The following is a 20,062-nucleotide window of genomic DNA, read 5'->3' as shown; positions in this document are numbered from 1 at the left end:
GGAAACTGACACCAAGCGCCCGGCTAGCTCAGTCGGTAGAGCATGGGACTCTTAATCCCAGGGTCGTGGGTTCGAGCCCCACGTTGGGCGCCTTGCTTTTGTGCATGCCGCCCCCCCCCCAATTTTTGAAGGGCTCTGTCCCGTCCAACTCCGCGACACTGAGGGGAACTTACCCCCGCCCCGCCAAGCTCCGGAGGGACCAGAGAGACTCCTGAAGCAAACGTCCCTTGTGCAGCCGTAGCTTGTGTAATTTTGGCAGTGACTGTAATAAACCCTGAGCTGCTGAAAAAAAAAAATTTTATGTTTTTATGAATTATCTGGTTGCAGGAACCAAATGTGCATTAATAAAGCAGGAGTAGCTGCAGACTCCCTCGAGGGTAGAGAGGCCTTACAGAGAGATCTGGAGGGACTAGAGAGCTGGGCGATCACCAGCAACACGAAATTTAACAAGAGCAAGCGCGGGATTCTCCACCCGGGACGGGGTAATCCCGGTTATACGTAAAACCGGGGGACGAGAGGCCGGGGAGCAGCCCCGCCGAAGGACACCAGGGGGTTTGGGTTGATGGCAAGTTGAATACGAGTCAACTGGTGTGCCAAAGGGCCGACCGCGTCCTGGGGTGCCTCCAGCACAGCACCGCTGGCCGGCGGAGGAGGGCACTGTCCCAGTCCACACCGCACTGGTGCGGCCCCACCTCCAGCACCGGGTGCAGTTTTGGGCACCTCAGTATGAGGACATCGGACGATTAGAGCGCGTCCAGAGGAGGGTGACCAAGACGGTGAACGGCCTGGAGGGCAAGACTTAGGAGGAGCGGCTGAGGTCACGTGGCTTGTTCAGCTCGGAGAAGAGAAGGCTGAGGGGTGACCTCATCACCGAGGGGTGACCTCATCGCAGCCTACAACTTCCTCAAGAGGGTCAGGTGAGGGGGACGTGCTGATCTCCTCTCTCCGGTGACCAGGACAGGACACGAGGAAATGGGCTGAAGCTGCGGCAGGGGAAATTCGGATTGCACATTAGGAAAAGGTTCTTCCCTAAGAGGGTGGTCGGTCACCGGAGCAGGCTCCCCAGGGAAGCGGTCACGGCACCAAGCCTGTCAGAGTTCAAGGAGCATCTGGATGATGCTCTTAATTATATGATTTAGTTTATGTAGTCCTGCAAGGAGCAGGGAGTTGAGCTCGATGATCCTTATGGGTCCCTTCCAACTTGAGATATTCTATGATTCTAGGAAAAGGGAGATGAGGGGAATGAGTTAAAGCCCCCTGCCCCAGAGATCAGCTCCCACAGACACAGAACGGACACGAGGCAGGCTGCAATGGCCCATGCTCGTGAATATTCCAAAATATTCCTTCTGTCAGCAGGAGTCAGCTCGGCTGCAGTTGTTTGCAGCTGGCTAACACCAACCTTCAGGAACGGCATCCGGTTCGGAATCAGGAACTTCAGAGGAAAACCGCCAGTTACTGCAGGGTTTTGTGTCTGTCACTGTCCTTCCTGATAAAACAGTTGAGTTCACTGCAAATTTGTCTCCTGCAAGGATCCACAGATCCCTGTCATGCCAGGGAGAGAACTACAACAACATTTCAGCTGAAAAAAAAAAAAGCCAAATCCTTTTCTACACAATAACACATTTAAGGTGTGATCTCTAAGGGCTTTCCACGGCTAGTAATTCTGAAAAGCAGGTAATAAGTCTTTCCGCACCCCTTTGATGAAATAAAAATCCTGTTTCTGTCCTGAACGGGTCATGGGACTGCGCTTAAACCTGCCAGGAACATAGGATTTAGGATTTCTGGTCGTGCAGTGTGAAAGAGCAGCCGTTGAAGCTGTTCAGCGATGCAGAAAGCACACAGGAGAAGATTAGAGTGGGCAGAATGAAGACGAGGTGGCAGAACATGCCGGGCTTGTGAAAGGTCCCAGAGTACACAAGCACAGCAGTACAGAAATACCCCTGAAAAGGGAAGGGCTAAGAATACTCTGAATTTCCTCAGCCGCAGTCTGCTGCAGTTCAGAAAATGACATCATTGCACCACCACGAACACAGGCTCTGTAGGAGTTTAATCTCCCCTGCATATCCTTCCCACTGAGAACGACTTAGGGGCATGAGTAATCCCTCCCAGCTCCACGGGACTCGTGCCGATGGCAAACTCTTCTTTCAGGAGCAAACCTCGGTAGGCTCTGGCTCACTTCTTACTGAGGCAAGACACAATCTGGGTCATGGAGCTGCATCCCAGTTATTCACATTATAAATGAAAATGAGCAGCAGAGCTCAGGTCTGAATGTTTACCCAGGCCTAAGGACAGCTCTCTGCACTTTGCAATGAAATAGCGTCTATTTAACGAACCTGTAATCGCATCACAGATTGGGAACAAGTTAAGAACAGGGATGTAGCAGGCTGGTCTCCAAAACCTGCAGTTTTATCCATTTTGCTTTATTAAGCATAACTGTTGCAATCATACGTACTTTCTGAAGCCACTCAGAAAACTACTGATATCCCCAATCCTTGCCAAAAACTGCTCCAGAGGGGTCAACCTCGTGCACTATTGGACTCCATCGCTCCTCCCCTGTTCTGCCCTGCGAGGAGAACCGGACCTCACCCACGGGTTTTCTTGCCAGAAGCGGTTGGATCCTTGAGTCTCCTGCCCAGCCCCGTGGGTGTTATGCCTTGGGAGAAAGGCTGTGGCGGGGCAGTGCAGCTGAGCAGCGTACTGCATAGCGGGGCCCGGCTCGAGGGGACACTCTCGACTTGCATGCAACCCTGTTGTCCTCGGTCTCGCTGCAGGGGAGATAAAAAAGAATTGGTAAGGGGGAACAAGCACAGAGTGAAGGTCCTGAACACTCAAAAAACCAAGGGGAATGCTGGTATTTGAGGAATCTGCTGGGGAATGAACATCCCCAAGCATATTAAACCATTAATCATAGGCTTACAGAAGCAATCAAGCAAGAGAAGAACCCTAAGATGTAAAAGAATGCCAAATACCAGACGCAATGGGAATAGAGGTATCTGGCTATAGCGTTTAATCCATTTTTCCAAGTCCAGACCTGACAGACAGAACACAACACAGTACGTTTTGAAGAACCTGTTTCTGTGTCACTGCATACCATTCTCATCCTCAGGCTGCCTCAGAAAAGCTCTTGTGCGTGGTAATTGCAACTTGTTTGACCTGGAAACCCAGAAAGTGCTTGGACTGGAGACTCTCACATCTGTGCAAAGAGGCACTGGCCAGGCCCCATCCTGCTTTGAGGACTGAGAAATGATCTCTAAAAGATCAACCTCATCCCAGGACTACAAAACAACCATTAACAACTACTCACAGCTACGCCTGCCTATTTTTCTATGCTTTCTGTGTAACAGCCAGCAGCTCACTTGAAGTAAGAAGGCAGCAACTTAAAAATACACCCACCAGCACCTTGGGAAATAAATCATCCATGTTAATACTATCAAAACACTGTTACCAACCAGACTCTAACACTTTAAGCAGCGATTCCCATATTTTGTGGTTGGTTTGTTTTTTTAATTTGAAAACCATTAAGATCCTTTAAAAAGGGAGTAAATCCTACCATGTGCCAACTAACACCATATGTTAAGGTAAAGCATATACAAAACAGAACGACAAAATCGTGCAGAAGTTTACTTAAATGCTGTAGCACGTTGCCCTGTGTTAAGTTTCACCACAAGAACGTTTCTTTAAATGTATGCTTAACTTCAAGAAACATGCTTCAGGAAGCACAGCAGGCAGTTAGCAGACAGTACGGGGCAATCAGTCACAAAAAGCATGTTTGTGGCAATAAAAGACTCCACCACCCCCAATAATTTTATATGTATGTATCTCCCTAAATCCGAGAGAAACAATTACTCCTTAGAGTAGGATTTAAACCTCAGTACCCAACAGATACCAGCAGAGTCACCATTTAGCCAGCAAGTCAAGTTTGGCACATTGGCAGGAAGTTTAGCAGTATCTGAGGCCAGGGGAAACCCCTCTCCCGAGATGCGATGCTGCTGAGATGCACTGGCACTGGCTGGAGTACCCACCAGGAGCCTGTGTGCAAAGTTAATTCACAGCAGTATTATGGAAGGATAGTGAGAATCATGACAAACCAAAACCAGCAGCACTAGCAGCAGAATGGAGGTGTATGTGTTCGTTTTCCCATGGGAGTGCTCCTTCTCCTTCAATATGTAAAGTTACAGCATTGCTAAAAGCCTATTAACTAGCCAACAATCCCTAAATATAGTGTTAATATCCAAATGCACATTTTTCTTCTTAAGCAGAGAACTTTGTATTGCGTTTTCATTTAATACATACTGTTGCGGGACAATGAAGTTTAACATTTCTGATGGGGAGAAGGAAGGCAAAGAAGTGACTTCTGAACTTGTCACTTCAGTCAGAGATTCGAGGTTTCCTCACACCCCTGTTTATAATTCTCACACAGTTGAATTCTTTCTTGGAGCAGAGATACTGGGAGAGTTGTTAGCTCAGCACTATTTGAGAATTACAGGCAGAAGAGTTATCTGCTAAAACGCTCAAAACAGGACCGTGTCCAGGGGAAATACTGCTCAAGCACCTTTGCTAAACAGCCCCAAATAATTTCCTCACATGTGATTCAAGGGTGGAATAGTTTAATACAGAATTTGGCAAAAAAGCTTCCATAGATGTTTCCCATAGTAGACTGTCCTTCATTCTTCTAAGCATATTTAAAAACAAAATATCTTAAAACAAATTCTCTCAGCAGTGTCATTTACTGTACAGATAAATAACAAACAACTTGGTATGCTGCAACTCATGACGGTACAGAATTTCTTCATAAGTGGACAAAATAGCATAGTGGTTGCCAGAGTTAAGTTTTTAAACTGTAACTGGATGTGGTTTTAAATAGTGTTAGTACCTACTACCATATGCCCCCCAAAACATCCACATGGTTCATATTTAATAGTGTTACACACAAATTACTTAATAAAAAAAAAGCCAATGCATATATATCTACTTGAAATAGATGAGTAGAATCCTTGTGTAGCATTTAGGTACTTATTTCTCAGTAGAAAAAGCCCTCTTCATTAATGGCGGGGGTGCTTTTCCAACATCAAACATCATTTCCAGCGGAGGATTATTAAGACAGCACCAGTCAGGTATGCGGCCTGTCTGGCTGTAATATTCTTTGGACACAGACCGGCTCCCAAGTATGTCCTGAAGTGCTCCAAAAATGGCTCCTACATTATTGGGAAAAAAAAATAATGTTGCATTAATTTGATGTATTGAATTTCTTTTTCTACTTCTTCCCATCAAGAATCTCAACTATTCTTTTTCAGCTCTGTCCCAAAAATTAAAGGAATGAAAGGATCTAGCCACTCCTTTTCAATAGCCCAGCTAGTCCCAAACTGCTTCAATTTATGTTCCTTGAAAGTAACTGAAAACAAAGAATCATCTAGTCTCTGCTGAGAACAAAACTGGCTTAGCTGACCTGCTTCTTATGACAAAATTTCCTATAAGTTTTGACTTTTAAGCACTTCAAACAAACCACCTTGTGTTGAAGGAAATTTACTCTCCTCAAAAAGAGTGTCAAACAATACCCATAAGAAGTTTACACAAGCTGTGAGAAGATTCAGACCACAGCAGCTGACTAGCACTGCCAGTGAAGAAAAGTATCAGAGAACTCGGTGCATATAAATCATTCTTGTTTTCTAATCCTAAAAGTAGACTCAAAAGGTTTTAAAACTAAAATTTTGTAAACATTTACATTTCAAAGCACATGGAACTAAAATCTACGTTTGCAGTTAAAGTTAGTTCCTCATAGATACCAGATGGGCTCAGCTTATTAACAGAAAGCTTAGAAAAGCACGAATTCTTATCAACCTCAGAACCTTCCTTGAAAGAGTTGCTAGCAACAGAAAGCCCTTCTTTTTCCCTAACAGCAGCCAAAATCCATTGCAGAATTGCTGTATTTGTTATTAGCACTTGCGAACAGCACAGGGAGTCAACAGCCTCCGGCCTCTCCATAGCTCACAGCTCCTCAGTCAGTAATTAAACCTGTTTTTTCAATAAGCAGATCTTCCTACACGCAGCAGGTCTCTGCTCTGCCTAATTACTTTACTGGTGCCACCATATGGCGGTAGCCCTGTACTGCACCTGAGTCAACACTGCATCTTCCACATCTCTGTTTCAAATTGCCCGTCGCCTGTTTAAAGCTCCCATAACCTGCAGTGCCATTCTGCCCACCAAATGACCCTGAGGGAGCTTTACTCCACACAGCTTCTTCCAGGAGGGCATAACAATTCCACAGAGCTCAAATAAAGCTTGATTTCAACAGTTCACCTCGTTTTTACTGCTATTTATTCATTACAAATCCCGCTTGGGAGATTTGTTTTTCACTTTGTACCTTTGCTTAACAGTTGTTTTCATTCTTACCTCCCAGCCAGGCCACACAGTTGGGTTTGGCAGGTGGAGTGTGAATTCTGAAGGTTTTAGTGGCAAGTGCTTCTTTGTATTTTGGTTTCTCTATCAGGTATCTGATTTCAGCCATGAGCCTGTGAAGGAATCCTGGCAACATAGCCGTGCCACCAATAACTACCAAGTTCTCTGCCAACTGCTTCCTGGTGTCTATTGGACACTAATGCAAACAGGAATAAAAAAATTTTAACTGAAGTTGCATGAACAAGCATTCAAAGGCCTGTCAGAAATTCACTCAGTCTTTCTATGCACTTCAATTGCTGTTTTCTCACACTTAGCTGAAACATAACCAACATAATTTTTTCCCCAGACTTCCCAAGAAAACCAGGCTTAAGGAACTGCCCAGTTCAGGCTTTTATGGGCACGCTGTGAGTCCCTGTAAAGCCCTTCAGCTGAGACAGGCCAAGACAACAGAGGACAGAAGTATCAGTGACAATAAAGCCCATGAGTTCTGGGAGAAGACGTGCCAGAGAGAGGTGAAGCCTCAACCAGCTCTCGGAGAGGGAAAGCTGTTACATATGAGGCTGACTCTTTTTAGCTCCATGTGGGAGAAAGGTGCTGCAAAAGTCTCAGTGGCAGAAAAGGTTCCTGCTGGAGCTTGCCTTAGGCATCAGATAATCCAACCAGAAGACACAAAGGCATGAGAAGACCAAGCTTTGTCACTTCTGCCCCTCACAAACAGATCTGTGCTATCCCTTTGAAAAAAATTCCAGACTGCTGTGGTCCTCTTGTCCAGAGGAAGTAACTGGATGCTATTTAACACTTGTAAATTTAACATTTGTCTTTCCTCCTGCCAAAGAGTGATGCAAGGTAAATGCCTAGAGGTACAGAGGTGAGGGGTCCAGGCACAGATATTGCTAAACAATTTGTTTTCATAAGGAGTTCTAATTGAAACGTTTGTCATGTCATCCAAGCCTATGGCTCTCCAACAAATTACGTCTCAGCAAACTAATTTAAATGGCATCAATAACTACAGGAAGTCAACTTTAATTAACATACATACACCCACCACATAATGAAAATTTCCATTTATAGTGGTTTTCTAATGCATTTTTTTCCTAAATATAAGAAGAAATGAAGCGTTTGTATATGCCAAGAAAATTTTCTGCAATAAATCTAATATACTGCCTGTAATACAGATGTCCAAATTAATTTTATACTATCTTAGGTAAACCAGCAGTCTGCAGGACTCATAAAGGAGCGAAACACCTTGAAAAAACAAGAAACAGAATACCTGTGTCATTTCAGTATAAGCAGTGTAATTCCTACACTACCAAGCATTAGCTACTCCTCCATCACTACATATGTAGAGCCCCACACCCAAATACAGGCAAGCTAGTTTATTACTTTTGCTGAGGCGTGAGCGCCACGTTTCTTAGAAAACTGTCCTAGACATGTTGCAGTATACCAAAGAGTAAGAAAACAATCACAGAGTGGATGACACATGGTGACTTACTACCTCACAGAAACTCATCATGTGGCAGAACCCTAGGAGTCATGCTGTGCTAAATGCTTTCAACCAATCGCAACCTGCAGTCGGAAGGGTGTTACTCTAGAATCATTCATAACAGCAGGTTCTCTAAGGCTGGAGGCATTCAATAAATTGTTTCTAATATAAAGATACCTGAATGAGTGAATCTAAGATCAAAGTGGCAACAGATGTCTCTTCATTATCCTGTTCAAACAGTATTTCGACAACAGAGTCTCTGTTGAAAAGACAGGAAATGAGTGTTAATGAGAAGCAATACTACACGATGAGCTAACACTCATGAACAGCAGAGCTGGAAATAACTGAAGACTTCCTGCTGACAACACTTCATCGCTACTTCTTCTATCACACAGTCCGCACGCCAGGCGGTGCCAACGGGGAGGAGACAATGCCCCGTTCACTTCGCTAAACGTGTCTCATCATCACGCATTAATACTCCATTTCTGCTTCCCCCCTCCCTCCAATCTGTTTGCTCTCATCCTCAACTGTGAGCTCTCTAGAGAAGCTGACACCTCTCATTATGGCCTTGCACTGTGCCCAGCACAAAGCCTTTATTTGAGAGACATTAAAAGCACATGCAAGTGTTTCATTAAAGTTCAGTTTTACGAAAAGTTATGTGCTTTTACAGTTGAAAATATATCCTCCTATGGTATTTCTCACCTGATGGAGCCAACTACATGGAGAATCTTTTCTCCATCTAAAGGATAGTCCACGTCTGGAGGTGGTGAAGGACGCTAGAAATAAAAACATACGTGCATTATTTTACAGGCCAAAAAGGCTACATCCAGGCCAAAAAGACTAGGATAAGCTTCATTCTCCACCCACCTCAGCACTGCCATCAATGTTGAACTTGGCTGCCTGGATTTTCAGTCCACGTTGGAGATCACTCACAAAACAAGTGCGGACTTCATAAAAGAAACAAAAGGGGCAGAAGAGACACTTTCTTGGATCCTTTCATCAGTAATAAAGACAATAATTTTGCTTAATTTAGACAAGAATACACACTTTAGGCCCTTGCTGGTCCAAGACATTATCAAATAAATGCAAAGAAGAACAGTCTCCACACTTCAGCAGAGTTCAGATGCTATCTAGACCATGAGTTTAAAAGAAGCTGATATGGAAACTATGCTAGGACAGGCAAGATTTCTCTCTCAGACAAGCTACATCAGATTTAAAGACAGGTGGACGTTACTAATCGTGCCTTCAGTTACCACAAGGTGCCAGGGGTTCTGCTGTCAGTATTCTGCTGTAAAACACACCACTGCAGGTTGTGCACCATGGCTTCAAATGAGACACTGCTCAGCAATGTTTTGCCTACTGCAACTCTTCAGCACTCTTAAGAACTCCAGAGGATTTTTTTTTTCTCCAGGCAACACTGACAGAGCACAATTTCCTTTGTATCCTAGCTGTTAGTCTTATTATATACTTATTTATTCGTATCTGGCACAAATGAGTATCTTCTTCATAAAGGGCTGTCACAAAGAAACAACCCTTCAATGCACAGGCAAGCATTATTTCAACCCTAGCATACCTCTGGTTCCAAAACACTGCATAAAACCCAGAACTGATCAGAAAATTGCATTTAAGTCCAGGAATTAGAAGAGCAACTTCCATTTGACAAAGCACCACCTGCATTTAAGTTATTTTGCATTTGACTGATGGATTTCTTGCTAATTTGGCCCAAGAGATACATACTAGTTGCTATTTTCTACGATTATATATGTTTTTAAATCTGTTGCACATGAAACATTACATAGGAATTAATCCAAGTTCTGCCCAAAGACAGACTCTATTTTTTCTGGTGCAAATGTAGTCCTTGACTCATCTTGCCTACCTGGTTAACACACCACAATGTCTTTTATACGTACTTTTTTTTTTTTTTTTTTTCAAAATCGACTTTAAGGCAAATTGAGCCTTCCTAGTTAATTTAGAAACAAAATTAACCTAAAACATTCTTATGTCATGATGTTAAGACTGCTTAAATGCTGCATTTGCAACCAAAACACATCTATGATAACAGGTTTGAAACATTAGATCTGCTAACTCTAAGTCCCATGTAGAGTTCACATTGTACACATTCACATGCAGCAAACAAAATGTCAGTAGTTAAGAAATGCAACACGAAGTTAACCTGATGTTGTGGTTTAACCCCAGCTGGCAACTAAGTACCACACAGCTGCTCGCTCACTCCTCCCCCCTGCCCTGGTGGGACAGGGAGGAGAATCGCAAAAAAAAAAAAAAGTAAAACTTGTGAGTTGAGATAAGAACAGTTTAATAACTGTAATAAAATTATTATTATTAATAATAATAATAATAATAATAGTAGTAGTAGTAATGAAAAGGGAGATAATGAAAAGAGAGAGAAGTAAAACCCAAGAAAAGATAAGTGATGCGCAATGCAATTGCTCACTGCCTGCTGACCACTGTCTAGGCAGTCCCCAAGCAGCAATCTGCCCCTCCAGCCAACTCCCCCCAGTTTACGTACTGAGCATGACATCCTATGGTATGGAATATCCCTTTGGTGTCCCAGCCAAAACCAGTACACCTGACCTGCTGATCGTAGGATATATACAACAGTGTAATACCTTTTCTGTGCTAGTCTACCAAATGTATCTACAAGCTACACCTTAACAACACATAGGCTAAACCTGAACGAGGAGCTCAAAATGGGTTTGGTTTTGCTTTCAAAGAGGAAGAACACTGCAAGTTCTTCCAGTCGGTAAGAAATATGGTAAACAGAGAAGATAAAATAAATTCCTAAATGTAAAGTATTGCACACTTGTTATTATCATACTCTACTGCACAACTCAATAAACTAGAGTTTCATGAAGCAGAAAATTTTACCTTTTATATCCTCTACTATGTCTTCTGGAACTGAGCCTGAAATAAAAAAATAACTTAGAACAAAAGCTTTTTAAGTAGAAAGAGAATTTAAGAATGATACTAAGTTTGATTTACATTTAGTACATTGAAGTTTTACTTTGACAGCAGCTTTTAAAGATTTCTAAGGAGGAAAGAATATTAAGAACAGAAATAAAAAGTTTGTCTTCTCTCAAAACAGACTGAAAAATTACTCAGAACTCTTATCTCAGCCTTCATTCAAACCTGCTGCTATGAGTGGCTTATCATAAAAATAATATACTTGTTAAATACGGAGAAAGAAATCACAAAGGTAGATCACAAAAGATGCGGTGAATACTAAATGCATTTTATTCGCTGTTAGTATTAATCCACTTTCCCTAGTGCAAGTTCACAGCACATATGCTACATCAAACACACCTTACCCATCACAGATGGAAGGCTTTGTCCTTTGGCTAATCCTGTATCAACTGTGCACTGCTCCAACAACTGATATTCCAGCTCCCTAAAACATTGCACATGGAGTTAGTTAAAGACAGCTATTAACTCAGGCTGATTCTCTATATTAAGCTTAAGGGACAGCATTTATTCCCTCCAGTTACATTTGTCTAAATACAAACTAGATGCAGATCTAATTTCCACAGCTTTTACTACATCAACAAAAGCCACTGTAACTTTTTAAAGTTACAGTGGTAACTTTAAAAATCGGATGCTGTCATAGCAACAGTTGATTTAAGTCATGTTCAACAGGAATCTTTGCTCATTAGTCAAAGATGAACTTTCACAAATCATTGGTAACCTGGAACGTATAACTCTGAACTTACTTGTGGATAGCCTTTCCTCCCAGAGGAAGAGAACCCCAGCAGCTCAGAATCGGAATTCCCTCATATATCTATATGAAGATCAGGAAATTCTCCTTTTTTTGTTATGAGTTTTCAGACTGCTGGAATTGTACTGGAACTAAATGCTTCTTCCCCTCAACAATCTCTTGCATTAGCTATTGGAAACACTTTTTAACTGCTTTTCTCCAAAACTAATTTCTAGTATATAAAGCCTGAAGTTATGAACCACCCTTCCCAAGTTTCAAGGGAACACAGCATTAGCACGTCACCTGTGAAGAGATTCCCCAAGTCATGATATCTTACAGTCAAAAGCCAGACTGGCTGATCTGTTCCTATTACTTTTTAGCACACTTGAAATCTATAAAAATACCACCTCGTCATGACAGCCTTCTTGCTGAAAATTTTGTTTGTGTATTATTAAAGGATACAGGCAGCACCAAGCTTTCTGTATATCCACAGTCTAGCACCATGGCAGAATTGATCCCAAGTGTCAGGAGAGACATTAGATGACTTGGAGCAAACAAAACTGAAGGTACCTACATGGAAACCAAAAGAACAATTGACAGAAGGGGGGAAAAAGAAACAAACCACCCAAAGCACTGATGCTTTTCCCGAATGTCATATTAAAAGCAAAACTCAAACAACTGTATCTTGAGGTATCCATTTTTAACTTAGTTTTTACAGTAGTGTAGTAATGAACAAAATACAAGAGGATTCTGAATTCTGTGTTCATCTTATTTGTGGTACATACCAGTTACCTCAATAATAATGAATCTTGGAATGGGCTTGTAAGAACAGCAAGTGTTAACTATAGAACTCTTCTTAAGTCATGGATCAGGTTTCTTATTGTCATTGAAAAGAAATTAAAGAAACTAAAACACAGCTACTTGAAATTTTGTATAAAGTCTTGAAGATGTGAACAAAGGTGCCAGAAAACCCATAAAAGTGTGCCTTTCTCTCCACCAAAATATGACTTTCCAAGTCACGAGTCATTTTTGACAACCAATTTTGCATGGGACTGCTTTATCTGAGACATATTTTTTTCCTGTAAGGGGATTAGGAAAAAAAAACCCCTAAATCAATCAAATCTTCCAGCAATTTCAAGTCATCAGGAAATTTTATCAATAGCAGGAAAGAATTATGCAGAAGTTTAAGATTAGCTGGTAAAATGTGTTGTGGAAGCACAGTGAAGAAGTACTGCAGACAAACTGGTTTCACTGCTTTTTATAGAAGAACTTTAACCTTGTTCTATCTGAATTGAAGAAGTACAGATTCACCTCCAAAACATTGTCTGTTAGAACTAAGCCAGAATTAGGTTCAGACGTTTCTTCAAAAAGACTGATTAAGCAGAGAAGATAATAAATTTCAGGTAAGCTCTTATCTAAATGAGTACAGCCAGACGTTAGATCATGCGCTAGCCAAAGATATTGACTGTGGTAGAAGTGATGAGATTTGCTGACAGAGCACTAACAAGTGTTTAAACATAAATTCTGGCTTCAGGCAGTGCTCAATGGGGATTATTGGATCTGTCTGGAACAGTGCGATGTGAGCTGTATTTTCGTACAACCCTGAGAAACCCTTCAGATTCTTGTTGATAGCTCCTGTTTTGTGGCCTCATGAAGAGTGAGAATGGAATAAAAATAGCCTTTAGTCCAGTCTCCAAGCCCTACCTCCCCAGACAACCATCAGCTTTTTTTCATCTTCTTTATGCCTCTCTCATTCTTTTGGCATTACTTTCATTTCTTTGTCCACATCTGGTAATGACTGTTAGTAAAAGTTCTAACGGCAAGTGCTACGCTGAGCATATACAGTAGTTATGTAAAACACGTACCTCAAAATGCTTGAAAAGGACTCTTGTGAGCGTGTCTCTGAAGTGTGTAGGGCACAAGACAGATTCTATGATCACAACACGACGGTCTCTGGGATTCACCAGCAGATGTCTAAAAAAGGCAAGACATGTAAAACAAAACTGTTAAGTTTAAGCACATATTATGAGACCTACCTTATTTTCATATTCCATTCTCCTCAAAAATCCTAAAAATTTGGATTTAGATAGCATTTTCTACAGCAGATCCCAAAGTCTTTTTCCCAAGTTTAAAAAAAAATCACTTTCCTAAAAGAAAGTTAGGAAACTGAGTTACAGAAAACAAGTTATAGAGCTGTCAGCAGGCTGTAGTTCTGAATATCCATTATACATTTCTAAATCAATATAAAGAATACAAAAATAGGCATACATAATAGCTATTAATGGCTTGTCCGGTGTCATACAGTGTGTCCATAAAAGAGGAAGAATGACGATACAGATGTCCTGATTTCAGTGAAAGAAGATGGAATTGTCCTGATTTCAATTACAAAGCAATGATCAAGGACAGGGGAAAAAAAAAAACCCAACAACCCACATCGGATGATCTGAGGCACAGAAATTCAGTACTGGTTTCCCTGTGTCAAGTGATGATTTTTCATGTGTAAAAATAAGGATTGGAAGTAAAGAGAAAAGACTAAGTCCAACTTCGTTATTCACTAATGGTGCTAAAAATACAATACAAAGATGTATCACTGAGGTAAAAATATTCCACAGGTTAAGATTCCTCCTTCCAAACCCCTATCATGTGGAGGGAGCTCTGCACCGACATAAGATGAGCTTCAGCCCTACCAAAATCAGTACAACTCCTTAGGTAATGACTTTCCCTTACCAAGTCCTGTATGAGCACCACAATTAAAAGGCAACTCATCAAATACTTTTTATTTCTAGGGAGCAACTGATGCTGCAGGACACTAACTCTTTGTAACATAACTTGAATCTCAGCACCACTGAATTTCTCCTGCAAAAAGACAGCCAGGCAGACACCTGCAAAATCCTGTTTCTGTTTTCTTATTCAACTAGTCAGCAGTCTTCAGTCACACTTCTAACACCTCTCAATGTACTCAGAAAAGAACCACAGGAGGCTTGAGTAACTAATATCCAAATATCTCTGTCGTGGTTTAACCCCAGCCAGCAACTAAGCACCACGCAGCCACTCACTCACTTCCCCCCACCCAGTGGGATGGGGGAGAGAATCAGGGGAAAAAAAGGTAAAACTCACGGGTTGAGATAAGAACAGTTTAATAGAACAGAAAGGAAGAAACTAATAATGATAATAAAAGAATTGGAATACACAAAACAAGTGATGCACAATGCAATTGCTCACCACTCGCCGACCGATGCCCAGTTAGTTCCTGAGCAGGCATTCCCCCCGCAGTTTATATACTGGGCATGACTTCACATGGTATGGAATACCCCTTTGGCCAGTTGGGCTCAGCTGTCCTGGCTGTGTCCCCTCCCAACTCCTCGTGCCCCTCCAGCCTTCTTGCTGGCCAAGCATGAGAAGCTGAAAAATCCTTGACTTGGTATAAACACTGCTTAGCAGCAACTGAAAACATCAGTGTGTTATCAACATTCTTCTCATACTGAACACAAAACATAGCACTATACCAGCTACTAGAAAGAAAATTAACTCTATCCCAGCAGACACCAGGACAATCTCTTACCTGAAATACAGCATATGGATAAATTCCTTCAGATATGAATATAGCTCTTCTGTATTAATATTACACTGAACAACTTTGATAGGCTGTAAAGTAAAAATATCCACAGTCAGCTTAAATACTAGGCAGTGATTATACATAAATATATACATGATATATACAGAAATATATATATAATATAATATGGATATGATAATATATTCTATCTGAACATATATAATTTGACACATATAAATGAATACTCTTGTCTGATTTGCTCTATGTCCTTAACAATGCATCTTGTAAACTCATCCTATAACTAAACTTCAGAGTTTATTCATGTTAATTTTTTGAACTGGCAACTTATCTCAACATTAGTTTTCCAAAGCTGCCGTCCTCTACTATAAGGAAAAAAAAAGCATAGCTAGGCAAAGAAATTTCTCAACAAATGCCCCAAACATAAGCTGCATGGGTGATGAGTACCAGTTAACATCAGCACTGGTATCATGCTTACTTGTATCTAGTTACAATCTTTTAATAGCAGCAGTTACAAGTTAATGAAAAATAGCTTACGATGGACATCAAACATATCTGTAAATTCTTTCTATACCATTACGTACCAAACATTATAAAGGTAAAACAGTTCAGGTAAAATAGTTTACCTTTGCGACATCAGGTTTCTTTATTTCACTAGGAATAATGCATCTTGGTCCTGTTTCTCCTGCAAAACCACACCTAAAGGAAAATGTTGAAAAACTTATCATTTGAAGTCACTATTTAACATACTGGGCCTAGAAATCATCAAAGAGTAATTAATTAGGGATATTTTAGTGACTGCAAAGAGGTGTTTCGCATATAGCTTTTCTATCTAGCAATTTTGAATGAGAAAGATTTTATATCTTTTTATTGACTCCCTCTCAGCTGCATGAAACAAAACAAGTTTTCTTCACTTCTGTAACAACTGCAACGCTCAGTTCTGACGTGCCTCCTACTTTCCACCGAGTAGTTTTCCGTTTACAATCATCCACCTGCAACCTTCCTTACTCCCTATTAAACTTCCAAAGAAATACTTTTCTGTGCCTTCCATATGGGCCCACAGTTTTCACTGAAGCTCTCAGTAAACACAGGCAAGTTTAAGTTATCATGCCCTCTTTAAATCCTTGTCTTCTGTGACGTTTATTTAGAAGAAACAAAAGACAAACACACGACGATCACAATCACGCAGGTCCTGTGGCCTATTTCACTGCTGACCAACAACGTTCCACTGACACTTTTTTTTCCTATTTCCAGCTTTGAAATACATTTCCTTCACAAGCAACCTGGGTGATTTAAGGTATTACTGCCTCAAGATGACGGGTTCCTACTCCAGGCCTCCTGACAAAACATGAGGGCTCTGCATCCAACTTAGATGCAACATAATAAAAATAGTAGCAAGCCCAAAACAAACTTTTCAGAAACTCATCTGGTTTTCATAAAGCGATTGCACCTTAAAAGACACAAGAATCATGGACTGAAGAAGGCAAATAAAATCAGATCTTGAATTTCTTTTGTTTTTAAAGAAACTCGGTGCTTGACATTTGTTTCACCACTGCCACCCCCATGAAGTACAAAGCTCAGAAGAAAACTACAGTAGAAAACACTCGTAGAAAACTATAAAGCTGCTGGACTTCGAGTACTTTTAATGCAAAACGTCAATTAATTCTTTATTTTGGTATTTGGCAACAGTCAGTGTGTTTCTTCAGATCATTTCAGAAAAAAAAAATCATAAAATAAGACATAATTCAGAACTTAAATCTTTTTTGTTTGGTCTCTCAAACAAACACTTGTGCGGTCCCAGTGTGTGTATGCAGTTGTCCTTGCCTGTCATCCTGACAACTTGTGAAATTTTGGTTAATTTCAGTCTTATTTGGAAAAGGACAGATGTCTCTCATATAATTGTTATCTCTTCTACAAGAATGAAGGCTGGAAACAGACCCTAAAAACACACTATTCAGGGGAAACGTTTTTCCATGAGAGCATTTTATTAGACAAATAATGCCCATGGGATAAAACCTCACAAGCGCCTGAAATTTGGGAAAAGCCTGCAATTGGCAGCACGACATGAATCCACAAAAAGCCACTTGTGGAATCACTTTTTTCCACCCTTGAAGACTTTGTTAAACCTTCTCCATAACCACACTGCAGCCATTTCCAGGTAACGAAGCCTGCCTGCTGGTCTGCAATTACACAGCCACTTGAAAAAAAAAAGCAAGTACAACTTAATACAAAACCAAGTTTCACAGAAATACAAATACAAAACCAACAACTCCTGCCTCTTTAGAGAAGCAGAGACATCCCTAAGGCTTCAAACACATAAATGCACCCACATGGACACAACTGCAGATGTAGGCCTAGCTTAAGAAGAGCGGCATACATCTGCAGAGGTGCTTTTCCTGCAATATAATCTTTTGTTCTGTGTGCAAGCTGCCTCTCCGAACAGGCCACTGAAACCCAGGGAGCCCTTCCAGCGTATTTTAAGCCTAGACGCGGGGTCAGATTGCTTAAACAGTCCCTTTTCCACAAGGGCTGCACGTACCTGGGGCACGAGCGTGGGGGGAGCTGGGGGTTTCTAACACAACGGGGTATTTTGATATGGGGTGGGCAAAAGCATTTTTGCCCCACGACATAAATTACTAAATACTGAGCATTTCTCCTTCCACCTCGAGTTACACCTTTTTTTTTTTTTTTTTTTTTTTTTTTTCAATCTAAAACACGAGACGAAAACATAAGGCTTGTTATTGTCGGCTTTGTACCACGCAGATCACCATAAGAAGGGGGTGGGGGGAACCACAACCACACACAATTATTCATCCCGACGGCAGGCCCGCCCCGCAAGCCGCGACACTGGCTCCACGGCGAAGCCTGTCGCGACAGAAAGGGGGCGGGCGGGGCGGGGACCGCGGGCCCACTCACTTGGTGAAGGCCTCGCCCAGGTCTATCACCACGGCGGTCTTCTCCCCGCCGCTGCCCAGGCCCTCGTAGAGCGGCATCGCGGCCTCCCTTCCCTTCCCCTCAGCGGCGGCGCGACGGAGCCTTCCTCACACCCGGCGCGGCTCGATGGGGCCTCCCTCACACCCGGCGCGGCTCGATGGGGCCTTCCTCACACCCGGCGCGGCAGGCTGTCCTCGGCGCCTGTCCGCACACCCGCCGCTCCGCCGCCCTCCCCGCGCCTCGCCGCCGCCCGCCGCCCGTCCTACGGCTGGTTGAGGAGGTCGGGAGTGCCCCGGCGTCGTCGTCGTGCGCGGTACAGCGCGATCTTCCCTCAGCTCCGGTCCGGCGGCGGGTAGGGCCTCTACGAGGGAGAAGGGCTGGATGAGGCCCCCTGAGGCGCAGCGGGCGCGAAGGCGGAACGGGGGCGGCGGGGGCGGGGGGTGCTGGGTGTGAGGGCGGGCTCCCTCCCGTGAGGAGCCCCAGCCCGGGGGCTTCTCCTACCCGAGCAAGATGGCAGCGACGCCTTGGTGCCGGGAGCTGGTCAAGCGTAAAACCACGCGTGCCGTAGGGATGCGTTAATTCGTAGCGCAGAGCTCGTTTCTGAGGGGCCAGGCATCGGCTGTCCGCGCCATCCAGCCACGCACCGAACCATCTCTCTCGTGTCCTCGCAAAGCCCTCGCGAAGGCGTAAACCCACCGCGGGCCCTGCGGTGCGCGCTCTGGCTGCCGCGACATTTAATGCGAGAGCCGTTCGCTGTGAGGCTAAATGCGTAGGTATCCTTAGGGTACAGCATCCTTCTTGAACAGAAATAAAATGTCTCAGGAGGGGCAAAAAAGCCCCATCTCCTCACTGCTCCAAGAGAGTGGTGGTTAGGAGTGAAGTCAGGAGATCGCAAATACGGTCAGGATAGAAATTATAAACCCCCCTATGGTAATCCGTGCTTTCCAGACCCATGTCTGATGATCAGAAGGGTAGAAGATCAGCTATGGTGGGAGTCAACTGGTAGGACACGAGTGCTAAAAATCTAGTTTGAATTAGTTCAGTTTTAGCCATTTTCATGAAAGCGTGTCATTGTGCCAGTACAGCTGCTTTCATCTGTCTTTTTGAAAGGGGAGATGTACAGCTGTTCAGACTTTTCATAGTCACGGGGCCACATGGCAAGACACATTGCAAAGTTTGTGGGAATGCTGTGTTATCTCAAGCCCTCATGAAATAACAGGCTGTCAAGATCTTAACTCGGTTTTGGAGCAAAGAAAAAACTGCATTTGTGTGCAAGTGTGTACGTGCCCACATACTACAATGGAGGACTTTTTGACTCAGTGCTGCGGTTTTAACCCCATCAAGGTTAGGAAAGGTTAAGTTTTTCTAAATAATCTTCATTACTGCGTTACAGCTAAATGCCAGCTCTGCCACAGGTGAGGTCAGTCACCACTTGTAAACAAGTTAGTTATTCAAAGTGTTGGAAATACACAGCCTTACTTAGATGGTATTGACATTTCTGGTCTGTAATAGCTGTGTCATGAAAGCCCCTTAGCATGAGTTTGTGGGAATGGGTTCTGCAGGTACCTCTGGGTGTGGATGGACAGACAGTTATCCAAAAACAGACTTAAGAGAGGAAAAGTACGTGCTGAAAGGCAGCACATGAAAGTCCTCCAAGAATTAGTAAGCCCCACAGGCTAGCAATCCTGCTGAATCTGCCAGTAATAAACTCGGGACACCAAGAGTTTGCTGCGTCTGTGCAAGGCCCCCAGCATCAGCATTGGGTTGTCTAATTCTGACTGCATCCGCAAAGGCAGTGGCTGCACTATGCTGACAGAGACAAGAGGATTATATATACACCCGATGAAACAAGGCACCCTTTGAGGGACTTGGCAAACACCCACCTAGAAGCCATTGGCGCATCAGGACGACGCTCTGTTTCTGGGTAGATAGCTGGGCTTGGCCTTCCAACTGTTGCTCCAGCTGG

The 20,062-nt window shown here is 42.9% G+C and overlaps 1 protein-coding gene and 1 non-coding gene across 2 annotated transcripts; one reads left to right on the top strand and one right to left on the bottom strand.

The window, feature by feature from the left end:
• Positions 1 to 17: 17 nt before the first annotated feature.
• On the top strand, positions 18 to 90 carry TRNAK-CUU. Its single transcript has one exon. It is a non-coding gene; the product is annotated as a tRNA-Lys (tRNA).
• Positions 91 to 4,590: 4,500 nt separating this feature from the next.
• On the bottom strand, positions 4,591 to 18,261 carry ACTR10 (actin related protein 10). Its single transcript, XM_029999712.2, has 13 exons — positions 18,079 to 18,261; positions 15,789 to 15,861; positions 15,151 to 15,233; positions 13,454 to 13,562; positions 12,051 to 12,158; positions 11,605 to 11,672; positions 11,206 to 11,285; positions 10,766 to 10,801; positions 8,747 to 8,826; positions 8,582 to 8,655; positions 8,057 to 8,138; positions 6,391 to 6,592; positions 4,591 to 5,195 (listed from the first exon to the last, which is right to left on the bottom strand). Exons 1-13 carry the CDS (start codon positions 18,153 to 18,155, stop codon positions 5,014 to 5,016), a joined length of 1,254 nt encoding a protein of 417 aa, XP_029855572.1. The 5' UTR covers positions 18,156 to 18,261; the 3' UTR covers positions 4,591 to 5,013.
• Between the last annotated feature and the right edge of the window lie 1,801 nt (positions 18,262 to 20,062).

Source organism: Aquila chrysaetos, chromosome 2, assembly GCF_900496995.4.
Source record: "Aquila chrysaetos chrysaetos chromosome 2, bAquChr1.4, whole genome shotgun sequence".
Taxonomy (NCBI): domain Eukaryota; kingdom Metazoa; phylum Chordata; class Aves; order Accipitriformes; family Accipitridae; genus Aquila; species Aquila chrysaetos.
Note: the sequence above shows the minus strand (reverse complement) of the source record. Positions and strands in the feature narration are given on the sequence as shown.